Genomic DNA, 19387 nt, shown 5'->3' with positions numbered 1-19387 from the left:
ACTAAAAAAACTTATTTTTTGTTCCTAAATGTGAATTATTAAACTTGTAATGCTTTTAATAATGTTGTACATTAATAAAATATATTTACTAGTAATAAAAAACATTATACATAAAACATTAAAAACATTAGGATCAATAGTGCAGAGTCAGCCCACAGACAGAGAGGGGCAAAGGTCAGTGTACTCAGGTCTCTGTTAAAGAGTGTATCTCTGCGCGGGATGTCCCAGTCGTGGCTCTGGGCTGCTCCTGTCCCATCATCATGAAGCTGAGACTCCTGCTGCTGTGTGTACTACTGGCGTTGCTCTTTGTCTCATGTGAGGTGAGGGAATACATTAACATTTAGCATAAACCAGTGCATTGTAGATTTGACAGTTTGTTTTTTGTTACATGCTTTACTCTTGAGTTTACAAAAGCAGGCCAACAGATTTTCCAAAAAAAGAATAAAAAATATTGTAGTGTGCTGCTGAGTGAATTATGCCACAATGCAAATCAGGGCAATACCAATGTTTTCCCTATACAGTGCTGGTATTTGTCATAGTTGAGTAGCAGATTTTGTTGCTGTTTAATCCCGTGAATCTTTTTTCTAACAGATGAAGAAGAAAAAAAAAGACAAAAAGAACGGTCACGGTCACGCTCATGGGCATCATCATCATCGTGGAAGACACGGCAAAGGACGGTTTGAGGCGATCACAAATGGTAATAAAGGGCTGACATGCATTTGTACTTACTGTAATATACACAGAGAGAGGTCATGTGATCTAACTGAAATGTGCTGTCCCAGATGAATTCTTCAAGGTAACAGGTGACGCTGAAGGCGATGATGACGATGATGAAGACCACAGCAGCGACTGGCTTTATGACCTCCAGGAACCAGAAGGTAAAACAACAAAAAAACCCCAATGCATCAGCTACATAGAATCATGGGTAGGCATAGATGATAAATTATAAAATTTATCATCTATGCCTGCAATTTCTTTACATAAAACTCTTTACCACATCTGCATAAAACAATTGGTCCCAACAGGTGTTAATGGCCTTGCATCAACTGGCAGTGTCTTGCCCAATTACATTATAATCTTCTGTTTGTGTAGCTGTAATTTAACTGCCAACTTTCTCTACAATGAATTGAAAATGATAAAGTGATAAATATTTTTAGCACCAAGTTTAGATAATGACTGTATGTTATAATGAGGATTTGAGTGAATGGTGCGTGTTCAAATTTTCACAAAGATAAAACTGAAAATGTGGTGGAAGGTTTCACGAAAATTCTTCATAGAGATTGTGTTTTTGTCCCAGGTCTCTGCGACTCCAACCCTTGTCGTAACAATGGAGTTTGTGAAGAAAAAGAGAAAGGCAAGAGGAAGTTCAAATGTACCTGCCCAAAACCGTTTAAGGGCAAGATATGTGAAAGAGGTTGGACATAAATACCATTATCAAAACAAAGTGGTTGGTGTTTTAGCAGCATTGGATACATTGGTTTTACTTGTTTCCAGGTCCAAAACGCTGTAAAAAAGGCAGATGTGGCCGTGGAGAGTGTGTGGTGACCTCTACACCTCCATATTTTGAGTGCAAATGCAAAGAGCCTTTCAAGCCTCCAAACTGTGTCCAGTGTAAGACAACATTTTATTATATTCATAGATTTTTTTTTTTTTGGTTTTGGTTTTTTAACGTGCTATTAAAAAAAAAAAAAAAAAATCACATTTACATACACTTACACATTTTACACATTGCATTCCTGTTTTTTTTGTTTGAGAGATGGTCTGTTTTCAGATTCTGTTTGCGACCCTAACCCGTGCAAAAATGAAGGGAAGTGTGTCAGAGATGGCAATGACTTCGAGTGCATCTGTGCCAAAGGGTTCCGTGGACAATACTGCGAAGTCGGTAAATATTACAGCAATCCTCAGTCACTCAGGTCAAACTTTAGCCTGTTGTCAAGCTCTAAATCTGGATTATACTAGATCTAAACTATGTCTGGAATAAGACTAAATCGCTGCTACAGGAAACCAGGAAAAAGTTTATAAAATTGACTATAAATTAAGCAACTCCATCATATAGCATTAAACTGATCTATCTATTACAGTTGCTTATTAAAAATACCTTGAAAAACATACATTCTTACTGTGAGTGGACTCACCTCTTCATAGATCTGACCTGTAACTTGCCTTAACTTGAAATGACTTGCTTGTCTCCATGGAGCTGTAACAGTTTAATACCATACTGTCACTCATGGCAAACAAATAACACCAGAAAAGTTACATAGAGTGCCTTTAAGGACCACAGTTATAGACTAATGTAAAATCCTGTAAATAATTCACTGTCATCTCCCCCCAGGTCCAGATGACTGCTACACTGGGGATGGGGAGTCCTACAGGGGGAATGTGAGTGAGACGGACGACGGTCACGAGTGTCTATACTGGAACTCTCACTTCCTCCTGGACTCTGGCACCGACCCCTTCAACTCCAATGAGGACGAGAATGGACTGGGCCCCCACAATTTCTGCAGGTCAAAGCCAATTTGACATATGCAAAAAGATACAAGACACATTTTCTATCCATAGGTTTCAGAATGATGAGAAATTAGGACTGTTGCAGAGTGATTAAGAACTTAAAAACAGCTATTATGCATTCTGTGCCTTACAAAGTCTGTGTTTGAGCAGACAGCTAAAATCTACTGACAAGCATTGGATCACAATATGACCATATCGCTAAAAACAGTATGTTGTCACAGTTGTTGTCAGTCATCATATTGCCCTGTCCTAATAGCCAATATTTTTATCCAGCTGGCCTCACTCACGATATCTCTTTGTTTTATTATTGTCTATATCTAATATGAAACATAAAAACAGATTCTGTTCTAATTTTGAAATAAAATGTATTTTATTAATAATTTTTACAGAAATCCAGATGGTTCTCAGATGCCATGGTGCTTCTACCGGAAAGGTCACAAACTGTTGTGGGACTACTGTGACGTGAGACACTGTGACGACCCAACAGGTTATACTCCAAACAACTGTTTCATTTTCTCACTTTATGCCATAGTTGAACTTGTTAGTTGTTTTGTTAAAGTGTAAGATAAGATATCACTTTATTAATCTCAAAGGAAATTCTTGTGCCAAAGAAGCTATCAAAAGTCATCAAAATATATGTATTGCATAACATAACAATAATCTTGTTTGTTTTATTAGACGAACCACCTACGTCTAAACCCACAGACCAGCCTGATCCGACCCAGCCCGCCCCTCCCTCCCCTAAGCCAACAGAACCAGTGCCCCCCCCTCCAGGTCCCACTGAGCCTGGGCCACCTGCCCTCACCACCACCCCCGATGACGACCTTACTGTGGCCCCTGCCACTACCCCTGCCACTGCCCCTGCCACTACCCCTGCCCCCACTAATGCCACCAACACCACTGACGCACAGTTCAAGACATGCGGACAGGCACAGCCCAAAAAACCCATCACTCGTATTTATGCGGGTCTTAAAGTTGCTCCTGGTGCCCTGCCCTGGCAAGTGTCGATACAAGTAAGGCCACAGAACTCCAACTTGTCCTTCAGACACCTCTGCGGAGGAATCCTCATCGATAGCTGCTGGGTGCTGACCGCTGGACACTGTATGTAAGTGAAGACTAGAACACTGGATTCATACAAAGTTATTTGGACTTAACAGGACCATTGTACATAATTGTATGTTTTGGCTACTTTACAATTTTGCTATAATTTAAAATAAGAATTTACAAATGTACTTATTTAAGTTTTATTTTTTTAAATGAATTCTACTAAAATACTTTAAAACTGTGTGTGTTACAACAGTCACCAAAATCGGGATATGCAGGTGGTTTTGGGAACCCAGGATCTTGCCTCAGAAGAACCCAATGAACAGGTGATAGCTGTGGAGGAGGCCATTCGGCATGAAAACTACAATGAGAAACCATATGCTGTTTACAATGACATAGGCAAGCAATTTACTAAGTATTTTAAAACAAACTGCAGCATAATATGACTGATTTTAATACACACAAGGCATATTAATCATTATTATTAAAAGTACTTATGTTTTGATAGGTCTGCTGCGCCTGAGAGGTCAAAATGGACACTGTGCTAAAGAGTCTCAGTTTGTGAGGACGGCCTGTATCCCAGACGCCCCACTGCCTGATGGGACAGAGTGCACAATTTCAGGATGGGGGGCCACTGAGAACTGTAAGGACACTGGACAAATTCAATATTCCAATACAACTACAAGCAAGAACCTTCATCACAAGACATTTGCATCACAAATTTCATAATATTTTTGCTCAGGCTACATGAAATTGATTGGTAATTTGGAAAAGACATCCGTTTCAATTGATAGTGGTAAAATCGGTGTCAAGTATAGTGACGGAAAACCAGGAGGTAGTTTAAAATGTTCAATAGTGGAGTCATGCAGTGGAGCCATACACTGTTTTAATAATATTTTTCCACACAACAATTCACTTTGATTTAGCAGTATTTTACATAGCTACACAATTCTCACCACCTGTTTAGGTGCTGTTAATAAGTCTACATGGACGTGATGCCAGCAATTTGTATAATGCATACTTTAGCATTTGAGACCGCCTTGTGCATTGTTAAGCATATCAAACAGCTGTACTGATATAAACATGCCTATGCCTGTTTCTATTTATAGCCACAGGCTCAGAGCACCTGCTCGAGGCCCAAGTGCTGCTGATCAACCAAGAAAAATGCTCCAAACCTACCGTCTATGGCAACGTCCTGGACGAGGGCATGCTGTGTGCGGGACACCTGCAGGGAGGGGTGGACTCTTGCCAGGTCAGTGAGGCATCTGTGGTTTTAGGTCCATACTGTGGTCTGTACTGTGTATAGCACGTCTTGTCAATGGTCCAGAATGATGTAAATTTAGGACTGTTGGCATTGTGATTGACAAAATAATATATTGTTTGAATGGGAGCACTCAAAATGTTGTATATAACAGGAAGCTGAAACCCTTGAATAGACAGAAGTATACAAAATTTATATTTTTATTCAAATTTAACTTTTGTAAATGAAGTAGTAGAGAAAACTGTTAACACATTTTTATTGGTTCCTGCTATTACCTTGTTTATTGTGTATTTCAGGGTGACTCTGGTGGTCCTTTGACCTGTGTAGAGAACAACGCTCATGTGGTTTATGGGGTGGTCTCCTGGGGCGACCAATGTGGCAAGAAGAACAAGCCTGGGGTCTACACTCGTGTCTCACACTATAAGGACTGGATAAATTCTAAGATTTCTCCTCCACCAAAATAAGTCTAATAGGGTCAAGTTTAAGCCGAGGTATCAACGTGAGCTGTTAATATGAATGTGTGAGCCTTTTGAATCAAGATCATTTGGATTCAGTGCATCTCAACCTGCCATTTTGTTTTTCACTGGGCCTTTCCAATAAATTCCTATAAAACCAGACTGTTTTCTAATTCCATTTCACAAAAAACACTAGCTATATTTACATTCACCAAAACATCTGAGTATTACTAGATTTCTGGTGTTGTAAATCACAAAATCCATGATCCAAATCCAAAACCATGATCAGAAATAAATCAGATTATTCTCATCAGAATGTGTTGTTTAAATGTCATTTTAATAATCGGACAACTCCAGCAGTAACCTGATAATAATCAGATTTTGAGTGCACATGTAATGGCACACACTGATAGTTCTAAATAACTTTCTAATGAGCCAGAATATAAAACTGCATTATGAGCCAGTAGCAAAAGGATCTGGTATGAACGCAAACAACAATGGATGAAAATAATTCTTGTCAGAGATATATATTCAAAGAAAATCAGACTGAAATAGTACATTTAAAAAAAAATAATATATGGATTTCTCTTAATGAAAATATGAATGTAGCACTAGCTTAGGCTCTGAAGATCCGCTTTAGTAGGTGGACCTAGCGTGGACCTAGAAGTAAAGGCACCAATGTCCTCTTTGGTCAACTGAGCAGAGCCAAACAGTTCACTCATGGGTCATTTATTTTCTGATTCAAATCATGTCAGTCATGCAGAACACGGCCATAAATACAGTAAAAACAATATTATCTTCCAACTCCAGACCACAGCATAGGTAAGGTGTGTCTAGTCTTTCATGTATTTTTATAATGTCCTAAAACAATTAAAATGGTTGATTCATTCAGTGTCTATGAATATTTTTGAATGAAATGGAAAAAAACACTGGACGAGTGTCTGGGGTGAGGGAAGCCTGTGTATGTTCAGTTATACTACTACCGTCTTGAACAGGCATTGATTTTTGGATGGACTCATGCAAAGCCTAATATCCAACAGTGTCAGATTCAACAAAACACACTATTTACTTTTCTGATGTAGAGCCCACCACCTGCTTATCTCCATGGATACATTTCTGCTTTCCCTTGTATGTTCCATAGTATGGCATTAAACAAATCTCTCTGGCATTTGTTCAATTACATGTGTTTTTATTGCTTAGAATTCTCTTTAAAACATGCGTTTTACTGTGAGCAGGTTACTCCAGTCTCCAGAATTGACCTGTAACTTGAACTAGTGGTGTCCCTTGCTTCTTTCCACTGGATGGATAAGTTTAATCCCATACTGTGGAACATTCCAGACATAACAATACCTTTTCTGTAGGACAGATGACGGACCCTTCACTAGAAAAGCTGCACAGTGCACATTTAAAAGTAATGCTCATTTTCACCTTGCAAAACATAAAAAATCATTCAATAATTTCTTTGTTAATGTCATTTTCTATATTCTCCTCTGTGTTTTCATACCAGTCCCATGGCTCTTTGATCCAGAACAGTGTCAGCGGTTGCTTGTTGACCCCATTCACGTCTATGCACGGGTTAAACATGGGATACATGGGCTCTTTGCACAGCACTGTGAATGAGTGAATCAAGGACATTGTGTCTGCGTCGTAGAACAAGAGCTCCCCACTGTGGAGATTTGCAAAAATGCCCAACTTTTTCACCCTCTTCTCCACAGACAGGGGCTTCTCTTCTGTGTCATGGCAGGCTAAATATTGACCATTGGCGTGATAGATGCACCAGGATGACTTGTCCAAACCAATATTATAATTAGTTGTAAATCCATTATTTTTTGGCGTGAGCTCAGTTGTAACCCCAATCAGCCAATAAGGTTTATCTTGTACAATGACTTCCCAATAATGCCGTCCTTTAGTAAAACTTTCTTCAGCCAAAACACTATACTGAGAATCATAAGGCCTACTACTATTTATAATGACACTTGTGGGTTGCTCTCTCCAACAAACTTGCCTTTTGTCCTGAGATATTTCTAGTTTGGGATGGGCGGTTTTAAAGTCCAAAGCTGGGGAACTTAGATCTGTAAATATAAAGAAATCCACATTATTTACACAGCAGATGTTTATTTTAGATAGCAGAGTATTTGTATGATGCACTAACACGACCACGTTCTTGGAAAGTATTGGGACAGTGACACAGAGAGGTCATCCACCATTCGCTCCACTGTCCTCAGCTTCTCGGGCTCACACAAAGACTGGTCCACAGTCTGGAGAGGGGGGAGGTCCAGGGGGTCACTGTAATTAGATAAATATTTAGTAAAGGCAAACGCATAGAGTAAGACAATACACAGTAAATGAAAGAACTTACCACAGATTTTGAGAGGTAATTTGCTGTAAAAGTAAATAATTTGTAGTTAGTGCAGCAATTTATAAAGTGCATATTTTACTTAATGTGCAGTTTTGTAATGATAATTGTATGTTAAGATCTGTCAAGTGCTTTCTAAATGATCTTGCCAATACTTTGTTTATCTGTGTATTCAATATTGTACCATAAAGTCAAGTCAAAGTATTTTTATGTTCAATGACGACTTGATTAAGAGGCGACACGTCAGTCAGTTATATAAAAAATAAGGTATTTGTATGATAAGCTCTGTATTTATATTGTATGTATGGTCAGTTGTGGTCAGCTGAAGTGCTATTTGGCTTGTCAATGATCCAACAAGATAAGTCAATATATTTAAAACAACACAATACAAAGTACAGAATAAGATTTGTATTTTGTTGATTCAGGCTGATCCGCAAAAGGGAAATGAGTTGATTCCACTACTGTACCAAGAACACTTCAAACTCAGTTCAGTCTTTGTTATCTGGCCTCTATAATCAGCAGTTATACTACTCCCCACAACATAAGCACAGTGAGGCTTGAATGGACAATACCACAATGTGTTGAAGGTTCATGTCTGCGGACCCTTATTATTGGTAAATAAACATGTGCTGTGTCAAGTTACTTCAATTAATTCTACAACAGCAGTGAGCTCTAAACTGTCCATTACACGTGCATTCAAAATCCTACTTGTCTGAAATACCTGGAGGAACCTGAGGTGGTTGTCCTCATGCAGTAGTGCTTTGGTTGAAGCTCTGACTCGGTCTATGTCCTGTATCTCCAGCTCCATCATCTCCCTCTGAACGTCCAACCACTCGGTCACACAGGCCTCCTCTGCATCCACAATCTGCTTCATCAAACGCTCATCACCATCCAAAACCACGTGCAGACGGCTGTACTTGTCTGATATACACTCCCGCAGGTCTGCAGCTGACTTCTGGGAATGAGGAGATTTACTATCAGCATTTTAAAGTTGCATCCACACTTAATTCTAAATTGATCCTGGTTTGATTCTGTAGTTCAGGTTTAGTTACAGGTTTAGTCCCAGTTTTTAATGTGGTGTGTGTTAGTGTGAACTAGGTGTAGGTGAAATTGACAAAAATGAATATCTTTATTTTTTTATTTTTTGATTGATTGAGTATTCTGATAACAGTATTTAGACAATATTATGTCAATACCAACATAAATGTGTTAAAACATGTCCATAATATGTAGCTGAGTAGTAATGGAGTTGAGGTTCAAGTGTCAGACAAATGTAAAACAACTGTATAATTACCCACAAAAGTGCATAAATATCATTTTATACTCTTGTTTGGAAGTTCACAACAGTTTTTTCCATTTTCATTTTAATCTGCTCTTTTTGTGGCATTTTTCCTATAAACAATAGACTTGATTTTCAAAATTTTCTTGTCTTTAAAACAATTTTCACAATATTTTGATCATTTGCCCATTTCTAGCCAGAATATAGCTTAAATCATGCAAACAACTACCCTACGTAGCATTGTCTCTCATCAATGCAAGTGTCAAATGGACCAGTTTAGCACTTCGTAACAACATCTCACCAGGATAACACAGATCTCCACACTCATAAATGTGTGAAATTAATGTGACACAACAGCTGTAGATGTTACATTGCAGTGAAAAGTGACAATTTTTTTTTTTCATATAAACAAGATATATATAAACAATGTGTACTGCCATATGTGAAGTCCTACCACTGTTTGTCTATAGAGGGACTCCAACTCCTTGATTGTATTTTCAGCATCATTTTTCCTCTTCAGAAGCTGATTCATAGAACTCTCCAGCATAGTCTACAGACAGGCACAAAACATCAATCTTACAACTGTAAAAATATGAAATCATAATAACCATAACAGAATTACATTAACATGTTCAATAACTGGTCCTCTATTACTATATTCCCAAGTGTTTCTTCAGTCTTCCTCTGCTCTGGGACATCTTGTGTAAATGTACAAAATCTCATGGTGGATATTCATTCCTACAAGCCCATCAAACCTATCTCTCTAATGCATTAATTAATAACATTAATTAAATTAATTAATTAAAAATGCGTATTAAATATTTAAATTACCCCTTATCATAACTGCTCTTTACCTTGAAATCATCACAAGCTTCATGTAGCTGTGGTGCCTTATGGTTCTTGTGCGTTCCCACCAGTACACACAAGCAGCAGACCGGCACTCTATCCTGTGAACAGAATAACTTCAGCTCGTCCCTGTGCTCCCGACATTTCAGAGACAGGGGGTCCCGGGTCACCTCCACCAACGTGTGCTGCTTTAAGGCTGACCTCTGCTCATGGAGGAGAGAATGAGCCTGGCAAAGCGATGCATCACAGGTCAGACATGTCCTGACTGCCACAGATGGAGACTCGATACAGTGGTCGCAGTAAATCGCTGGAGAACCAGTCCTTCTTTCCTCTGAATTTGAATTTGCGAAATCCTTAACTTTGTCTCGAAGATTGGCGTTGATTTCCAAATTAGGTTTTGAAGGAAGTAGGATCTGGCATTCAGGACAAAAATAAGGTCCTGCCTCTGAACCTTCATTCTCCCAAACAGTGTTGATACAGCTAAGACAGAAGTTATGCCCACAATCTAGAGAAACCGGGTCAGTAAACAAATCTTGGCAGACGGGACACTTAAAAATCTCCTCCATGGCTTCTCTAGCAGCTGGTGTAGAGGCGTTTAGTGAGAGCGAGTTTGGATGTAGGGTTCTCCTTCTTCATGAAAGTTTGATGGGGCACTGGCCTAAACATGAGTGTCCCACAGAGTCAAGTTACTAAAGATGAGTAGATATCCCGCTCCAAAACACAAGCACCTGCAATAGGAGAGTGAACATACAACAATCAGGTTCAGGGGGATTGAGTTTCTAATTTGCTTTAATAAATGCAACCCAATAATGACATGCAAGCAGCTTCAGTAAGAGATATAAATAAGCTACACATGAAAAGATGTCACAGGACTAAGTGTGCTGTGGCCTAGATAACAAAAAGCATCATTGTAATATGAAACTGTGGAAAAGTACATTTTGTGTTGATATAAAATGTAATTTCCAACAACACAAGGCAAGGACTATTACTGTATGGGGTTTTAATTTTAGATTAAAACCCCATACAGTAACTAAAACATAACTGTTTTACTAGGTCAGACATTTAGCAAAATCATATACATAAAAATATTGGAAATTAAATCATTCTTTACATGGTGTTACTTATTTTGCAATTGTTAAAAGAAACATTGCGGGTCTGTGGAGCTGGAGAAGTTAATACAATCTGTGTCAAAATATTTGTAGAAGTCAAATATCTAGCAAAACTGGTTTCCTGTTTTTTTTTTTTTTGTTTTTTTTTTGTTTTTTTTTTTAAGGGAGCGGTATACTCTTTCTCACTTTTATAACACAGGCACATTATTATTATATTTTGCAACTTCAAGCCTTACGTGTCAGGTGAAACCGCAAGAATCAAGCAAAATTTATCAACAAAACCCACCCAGTAATGAGACATGGTTTATCTGTATTTTGTCTCTACACCTCCGCGTCTACAGGGGGCAGTATCGTGTATTAAAACAGCCGCACATCTTTCGTCAGAAACAGGACCCAACGTGGGCTGTGGATGTGGCAGCCCTCCTGTCCTGCCTGTCCTGAAGACGTGTCCCTGCTCTCCTCCCGAACGTTTGTTAGCGGATTCCTCCCTCCTCAAAACCACAGGTAAGAGATATATATGTTTTGATGCCTGCAAACTCAAAACACTGTAAGTATGGCTCTATATTTAGCGCAATGTAGCACATGAGCTAATGCTAACTAGCACCACCTGTATGTTTTGGTTTGTGTGGCCATGACTTTAACCCAGCTTTGATATAAACTAGCAATTTTGGACTAGACAGATATATTTCAGTATTATGCTTACTGTGCACAGAGACTATCTGCAGATTACATTTAAAAACATTACTCATGCAATTGTGGACGTGAATGAGAACACAATGTATCTTAAAGTGGGTGCAGTAACACTTATAAGACAAGATTAAATGAATCGGATCTAATTAAATTACTATAATTAAATTGTAGTGTGTTATTGAATGATACAAAGAAAGGCCTAAGAACGCAGAATATCTCCAGAAAACAAGAATCAAGCATTTCTTATGCACACCTGGGATACTGTTTGTGGTTTGTATAAATTATTCTGTTTAGCTAAAACGCCAAATATTACATTCAGACTCATTCCCTCAATTTGCCTCACTCAATTTTGATGACCATTTTTAATACTATTTTTGGTTCAAAATCCATTGTTGTTGTAAGGATAATAATCAATAATATTGTTATCTAGGTCAGTGGGTCAAGTTTATCAGCTTAGATTAATGTGGATAGAAAAGGCAAATGAAAAAAAAAGCATCATCTTAAGGGTGATCACATCAAGTTTTTGACTCTGCTTACTACATTCTTACAATACCTCACATGTTGTTTATTATTGTCCACAGATCTTGGTGCCATGTTTGCTCGACTAGGCTTGTGCTCCCAGCTGCCATCCAGAGCTCGGAAACATGTGTGTCCAGTACCAATCAGAGCGTTTTCCCAAACTAAATGTAAGTAACACATGAATTACATTATTATTTGTCCTTTTTAAAAAATGTTCTTCTGTTTCTTTAGTTCCCCTCCCTCGCCCTCATGGGAAGTCCTTTGCCCACCGCAGTGAGCTGAAGCAGGCTAAGCGTATTGTGGTGAAGCTGGGCAGCGCTGTGGTCACTCGAGGAGATGAGTGTGGGCTGGCGTTGGGAAGACTGGCCTCTATTGTAGAACAGGTAAAATAAATTATTATAACATATATTATATTACAACACTGTGAGTGATTTGCTTATTGTAAATGTAAACAACACATAAGCTGGAATAAAATGTATTTTTGTGTACTACTATTAAGTACCATAGTCATGTAGAAGTAGTGATATGCCTTTATCCTTAAAATGCATTATAATACCAAGCTGGTGGTTGGTTGTAGGCATCGTCGTTATTTTTGATACGAGTATTTGTTCATCTATTAATTAAGTAATGATGTCAGTATAAGATTTGTTGTGACTTGGGGTGCATTCTCCCTTGTTCTGATTTGGCCCTGGTTTAGTCCTAGTATTGTCCAGTTGTATTTCCATGTTTAGTCCTAGTTGGTCCCATTTTTGGTGTGCTTAAGTCTGCAAATGTAATACAGTCATCTTGTGTTACATTTAGGTGGCCATGCTGCAGAATCAGGGCAGGGAGATGATGATCGTCACAAGTGGAGCTGTGGCTTTTGGAAGACAGAGACTGAGGCATGAAATTCTGTTGTCTCAAAGTGTCAGACAAGCCTTACATTCAGGGCAGAATCAACTCAAAGAAATGGTAAGTTTTAACCACTTTTAGTTTTATTAGTCAATAATCATGCTATTATCATTTGTATTTGATCAGTTTTGGGTTTGTCTTGTTCCAGTCACTGCCAGTGCTGGAGGCAAGGGCGTGTGCAGCTGCCGGACAGAGCGGTTTGATGGCTTTATATGAAGCCATGTTCACACAGTACAGCATCTGCACTGCACAAGTAAGTAATGATCTTAATTACTAACACAAATACTATAACAGACATAAATAGTAAATTGTTTTTGTGCTATTATTCTTACCCAAAAATACCCTGGTAATTAATTAAATAAAATGACTAATAATAAAATAAAAATAACTGATCATTACTATCTTAAATATTTTTGTTCAAATGTAAGATAAACCGCTGGTTGGACGTTATCTATGTTGTACTAAACTGTATCATATTGGGCTCATAAAATGGTCCAAATCCAAAAGGCACATCCTAATAGTTATTATAAATACAACAAATAAGAATCTATTGGAAAATGTTTAGCAATGACTCAGCATTTGCTAATAATTCTATAAAAACATTAGCTTAAAAAAATAAAAAGAAATTATATTTTAGATTTGTAGCCTCTCAAATAAAAAAAAAAAATCCCGATCTATCCTTTGTCAGATTTTGGTGACAAACCTGGACTTCCACGATGAACAGAAAAGGCGCAACCTTAACAGCACCCTCCAGGAGCTGCTGCGGATGAACATTGTCCCAATCATCAACACCAATGACGCGGTGGTGCCACCCCCTGTGCCCAACAGTGACCTGCAGGGGGTAAATGTGGGTACTGTGTGAAGGGCATGGTGGGAATGCTGTATGTGCGCCACTGTGGTGTCTTGGTAACAGATTGCATGGTTTTTATGTCACACACTTTTGGTACTCTGGTTTCTGTGAAGTTTTTCTTTGTATTGAGATCAAGACACACCTCAAATTAGGGCTGCACAATATATGATAATTCAATTAAAATGCCAATTTTCAAATAGCAGGCTGTAACTATAGTCAAAATAATCACAATGCACCCCATTATTCACTGATAATTTGGCCCAGTGATTAGGTCTTTGGTTCTGTCTATCTCAGCACTTTAAATAGTTTAGGTACATTTCTCAAAAAGAGTAGTATTAAGTTGTTTTATTCCCAGTTGAAACAAATTTATTAACAAAAAATGTTTGGCATTTCATGGAAAGAGAGTATTCATTTTAACTTTACACTATTAATCTCTTTAGGTTCTGCGCTCCAATGTTTCTGGCACTGTATGTATACCTACGTGTGGAAGGGTGTCGAAGTTTTTAACGCATGTGTACTTTTTGTGCTTCAACCCTTTGTTACTTGTCTAATGTTTGTGGATTGTTCTTTTCCTTGCCAGGGGACTGCAGATGTAATTTAGCACAAGGCTAACTGGTGCAGTGAATCAAATGGCAACATTTATATTCTAATTGTACATGGTTGGGTTATTTATTTATTAATAAAATAGAATATTATTATTATTACTTTATGAGCAGCATTGTAGTTAAGTACAATATGCATGTGTTTATCTTTGTCAGTCTAACATGCAAGCGGGCTTTGTTTCCTGTGTTTTCACGTGTTGGAAATGGGTGAACATTCTCATTGGCACGAAGTAAAGAGGTCTTTTGAGTCGACTTCCTGTTTGTGTTTCAGGTCATAAGCATCAAAGATAATGACAGTCTGGCCGCACGCTTAGCTGTAGAGATGAAAGTGGACCTGCTGGTGGCTCTGTCTGATGTAGAAGGTAAAATGGAGATAAATGATTTGTTTGCAGCTAAATAACTGTTGAGTTTAATGAATTCTTTAAATATTATTTTGAAATTAACAACTGGATGAATAAATGTGGCATATTTTATACTCAGCAACAGTTTAGACTGCTTATAATTTTGTATTTACTCAGAATATTAATATACCATTCATCTTCAAGGGATATAATTTGGATTAGATTTGAATATTTGTGTAATTTAATAACCTTTTTTTTTTTCTCCAGGTTTGTATGACAGACCTCCTGGCATTGATGACGCCAAACTTCTAGATATATTTTACCCTGGAGATCAGCAGTCCATTACATATGGCAATAAGTCCAGAGTGGGGATTGGTGGCATGGAAGCAAAGGTTAGTTAAATGTTTGAAATGGCTAGACTCCTATTGTAAACTAAATGTTGTCTATTTTTCTATTAAATTATAGATCCTGCTATTTTCTTCTCTATTGCCACGTATTTTGTAAATGTAATATTTGCCAACCACTTGCATATGTACTATATAAATACATTTGGCTTGCCGTAATACCTTTGCTTTTCTGTGAGCCAGGTGAAAGCGGCTCTGTGGGCACTGCAGGGTGGTACATCAGTCGTCATTGCCAATGGGACAGATCCTAAAGTCACGGGTCATGTGATCACAGACATCGTGGAGGGAAAGAAAGTGGGCACATTCTTTTCTGAAGTGAAACCTGCAGGTCCCACTGTGGAGCAGCAGACGGAGATGGCCCGACATGCAGGGAGGGCACTGGCCTCTCTCGATCCAGAACAGGTCTGTAAACTCATTTATTTGCCTTCAGGTCAAAATGTAGAAATTGTGGTGTAATGGTTGGTTTACTTGCTAACAAATGGGATATATATGAACTGCAATTTTTTTGTAATAAAATGCTTTGGTTATTCTCAAAATAAAAGAAATAACTAAGCATCGGCATGCTTCAGATCTCTTCTTTTTTCACCTAGTAAATTTGCTCAGTCGATCTCTCAAGAGGACCTGATTTGTTTTACCTTTTTACCTAATCTAGCGAGCTTCCCTACACATATTTACATTAAAATATATTCAGTTAAAGAAACAATAATGCATTGCACTTAAAGCCTTGCTTCATAACTTTTTAGCCAAAACGTGGCGTACTTTGTTTTGTTTTATTGCACTGGAAAACATAAAAGAACATGCATCCTTACTGTGAGTAGGCTTGCCTCTCTACAAAACTGAATTTATTTCACTAATTTTACCTTTATCTGTGACTTTCAGAGAGCAGAGATAATTTGCTGTCTTGCTGAGCTGCTCACAGAAAAGAAGGAAGAAATTCTCAGTGCTAACAAGAGAGACATGGAATTAGCCATAACATCAGGTAAAATTCTAGTAAAATGTAATGTAACTGTAGTGACACGAGTGATTTTTACATTTGCTGATTGCATTAATATTTGTGTTATTCCAGGTCGTTTCTCCCAGGCCCTGATAAACCGCCTAAGTCTGTCCACAGCTAAGTTGAACAGTTTAGCAATCGGGCTGCGTCAGTTGGCGGTGTCGTCCCGGGACAGTGTGGGACGTGTGTTGAGGAGAACCAGAGTCGCCAACAATCTGGAGCTGGAGCAGATCACTGTCCCCATTGGAGTCCTGTTAGTCATCTTTGAATCACGCCCCGACTGTCTACCACAGGTCAGTATTTTTATACTCTAAAACATTAAAGGTGCCGAATTTGTATGTCTTAAAAACTTAAACAACAAACTTTCAGAGAGAAAAGTGGAGTTGCCATCATGTTGTTTTTTTTTTGTTTTGGGTTTTTTTTCCCCCTCCCAATAATGTGTCACCGATTCTCCCAACACATCACAAAAGGCCTTAATCCTGCCTGTAAATGTATTGGTTAAAGGTTCAAGTTTTGGGAAAGACTGAAGGTTTACACCGGTTAACAGTTTTAGCCATTATATTATTAACAGTATTCTTTATTGTAATAAATTATACTTGTATTTTTTAGGTATCGGCTCTTGCAATTTCCAGTGGAAACGCCTTGCTACTTAAAGGGGGTAAAGAAGCGTCCAACACAAACAAAATACTGCATCAACTTGTGCAAGAAGCATTGTCCATTCATGGAGTAACAGATGCTATACAACTGGTAAGATTTAACAATATACTACACTATTCTTTTTCATATTTGTATTTCTGGTATGTTTAAGTTATCTAATGGTCATTCAGGTAAGCACTCGTGAAGAAGTTGAAGACCTTTGCAGACTGGACAAAATGATTGATCTGATTATTCCAAGAGGCTCATCTCAACTGGTGCGTGATATCCAAAGAGCAGCGAAAGGAATTCCTGTCCTGGGCCACAGTGAGGGAGTCTGCCATGTTTATATAGACTCAGAAGCTAGCCTGGACAAAGCTATTGATGTTGGTATGTAAAACTCAATAGAAAAGTATTTATTGGACAGACTTTGGTATAATAGTTATGACAATTGTGTCTTGATTTTTAGTGCGAGACTCCAAATGTGACTACCCTGCTGCCTGCAACGCCATGGAGACACTCCTCATTCATAGAGATCTGCTTCGTACTCCAATGTTTGACCAGATTATTGATATGCTGCGAACAGAAGAGGTGAGGGAAGCTCATAAAAAAATAAACAAAAAACAAACTAGTACTGAAGTATCCTCTACAATATATATGATAAGCATCCACAATGTCAAAAGTTGGTAAATTAATCCCTTATTAGCATGTCCTTAGGCAAGACACTATGAATATTAATTTTTTTTCTTTTTTTTTTACACAACTGTTACTATTAATCCCAGTATTATATCCAATTTTAGTTCAACAATGTTATTTTGAAGCAACCCTGAGAATTTCAGAAGTGAACTTTTCTAGGTCCATTCCACCACTCCTTTTCATGTAAATAATGGTTTTTACTCTAAATATACATAACCCAATTAAATCACAAAGTCAAAAGTTGCTAATTTTATTCCTTTATTAACATGTTTTTCACCCAGACACCAATTAATACTTACCTACAGAATGAAGGTCAAAATAAACTTAAAATATATAATATTATAAAATGTTAACTGTTTTACTATTGACCCTGTAGGTGAAGATCCACGCTGGTCCCAGATTTGCTTCATATTTGACCTTTAGCCCTTCAGAGGTCAAGTCTCTCAGGACAGAGTATGGAGAACTGGAGTGCTGCATCGAGGTGGTGGACAGTATGCAAGAGGCCATAGACCACATTCACAAATATGGCAGCTCACACACAGATGTCATTGTTACTGAAAATGGTGAGTAGTAATAATGCAGATCTGTATTGATTTTCCTTTTGTTAAATTGCATTTTGTGTTTTGCAGAGGAGACAGCTGAACAGTTCTTGCAGCAGGTGGACAGTGCTTGTGTGTTCTGGAATGCAAGCTCACGTTTTGCTGATGGATACCGGTTTGGACTTGGTACGTTCAAATTAGTTTGAACAGTGATTGGTCTTTGTGGTTATCTGTACCTGTAAATACCTGTTCATCCTGAAAAGATTGCCATTATACACAAACTCTTGCATCCATTCAGAATGAGCAATTTAAAGTAACCATTAGGGACAACATGTACTAAAATGTTAAGTTATTGTCATCAACTTGATAGTTTGTAAAACTGTTTGTATGACCATTTCCTTGGTTCTGTTATATGCAATATCACTATAGCAACAGTCAAAATTCTCATTTTTCTAAAACACATGGATAGATTTTAAAAAGAGAATGACTGATTATATTTTTTTCAACAAAACATTTGTTTCTTTTATACAGGAGCAGAGGTTGGCATCAGCACAGCGAGGATACATGCCCGAGGCCCTGTGGGACTTGAGGGACTTCTCACAACCAAGTGGGTCCTGAGAGGAGAAGGTCACACTGTGGCTGATTTCTCTGAACAGGGCAGTATGAAATATCTCCATGAGAACATCCCTGTCCCACAAGGAAGCTTCAACTAGAGATCAACACCTGAAAAACTCTTTAAGTACATTTGGTTTAATGTCTGTCCAAAAGGTTTGTTTCTATAGCACTTCAACAACAGCGGCAGTAATGTTTAGATGCAAGCATTTTATTCTCACTCAAAACAAATCATTTTACAGGGCAACATTTCTGTAAAAGTTTACCTCATATGTGAAGAGAACTATATGGTTTTGTTTCCAATAGACTTCAATTCCTCTCAAACATAACTGGTACAAATGCTTTGGTATTAAAGAATAGCAGGGAAAGCCTAATATATGAAGAGAACATACGCTGACTGAAGCGCTTCTGTAAGACAAAAGTTTTTTATACCAAAAGAAAATGCATTATTGGTCAACTGGTGATTTTTAACTTATTTTTCTATTACAGTTCTCCTTTTGTCAAATGTAGCTTCGGCAGTACCTTGTCCTATCTTATTGTTCATTCTACTTTGCACAAATGGTTAAATAAATATCATGTACAGTTGAAATGGAAGTTTTCTTATTTTTTGTTAAAGATTTTTTGTAAGTGGTAATTTTTTTGGTACTTTCCTAAAAAAGAGTACCTGAATGTTTTTTTTATTTATAAACCTTTTATAAATGCATTGCACTTGTCATTTCATTGTTAGGCTCATCTTTAATTATTTTACTGTACTTTTC

General features: G+C 37.9%; 3 protein-coding genes across 4 annotated transcripts; 2 read left to right on the top strand and 1 right to left on the bottom strand.

Moving 5' to 3' along the window:
- The first annotated feature begins 213 nt into the window (after positions 1–213).
- LOC117382196 (hyaluronan-binding protein 2-like) lies at positions 214–6443 on the top strand. The gene is made up of 13 exons (XM_033979290.2): positions 214–320; positions 592–697; positions 783–878; positions 1298–1414; positions 1495–1611; positions 1772–1882; positions 2333–2504; positions 2898–2995; positions 3187–3613; positions 3809–3951; positions 4061–4195; positions 4662–4804; positions 5110–6443. Exons 1-13 carry the CDS (start codon positions 261–263, stop codon positions 5275–5277), a joined length of 1893 nt encoding a protein of 630 aa, XP_033835181.1. The 5' UTR covers positions 214–260; the 3' UTR covers positions 5278–6443.
- A 271-nt stretch (positions 6444–6714) lies between these two features.
- LOC117382195 (E3 ubiquitin-protein ligase Midline-1-like) lies at positions 6715–12142 on the bottom strand. The gene is made up of 7 exons (XM_055227490.1): positions 12102–12142; positions 9758–10379; positions 9314–9453; positions 8346–8598; positions 7628–7650; positions 7421–7554; positions 6715–7340 (listed from the first exon to the last, which is right to left on the bottom strand). The coding sequence occupies exons 1-7, from the start codon at positions 12140–12142 to the stop codon at positions 6715–6717; spliced, it is 1839 nt and encodes a 612-aa protein (XP_055083465.1).
- On the top strand, positions 11237–19218 carry LOC117382808 (delta-1-pyrroline-5-carboxylate synthase-like). Of its 2 annotated transcripts, none has more exons than XM_033980041.2 (17): positions 11237–11362; positions 12130–12234; positions 12299–12450; positions 12869–13018; positions 13107–13211; positions 13647–13805; positions 14682–14772; positions 15019–15143; positions 15339–15557; positions 16035–16134; positions 16222–16442; positions 16759–16896; positions 16977–17172; positions 17252–17373; positions 17855–18041; positions 18108–18203; positions 18549–19218. In XM_033980041.2, exons 2-17 carry the CDS (start codon positions 12141–12143, stop codon positions 18728–18730), a joined length of 2337 nt encoding a protein of 778 aa, XP_033835932.1. In that variant the 5' UTR covers positions 11237–11362; positions 12130–12140; the 3' UTR covers positions 18731–19218. The 2 variants fall into 2 exon arrangements, with proteins under 2 accessions (XP_033835932.1, XP_055083476.1); XM_055227501.1 differs by having other exon boundaries at positions 11248–11362; positions 13647–13799.
- The last annotated feature ends 169 nt before the right edge of the window (positions 19219–19387 follow it).

This window comes from Periophthalmus magnuspinnatus, chromosome 15, assembly GCF_009829125.3.
Source record: "Periophthalmus magnuspinnatus isolate fPerMag1 chromosome 15, fPerMag1.2.pri, whole genome shotgun sequence".
NCBI lineage: Eukaryota > Metazoa > Chordata > Actinopteri > Gobiiformes > Gobiidae > Periophthalmus > Periophthalmus magnuspinnatus.
The sequence above is the reverse complement of the archived record's forward strand: the minus strand, read 5'-3'. Positions and strand labels throughout refer to the sequence as shown.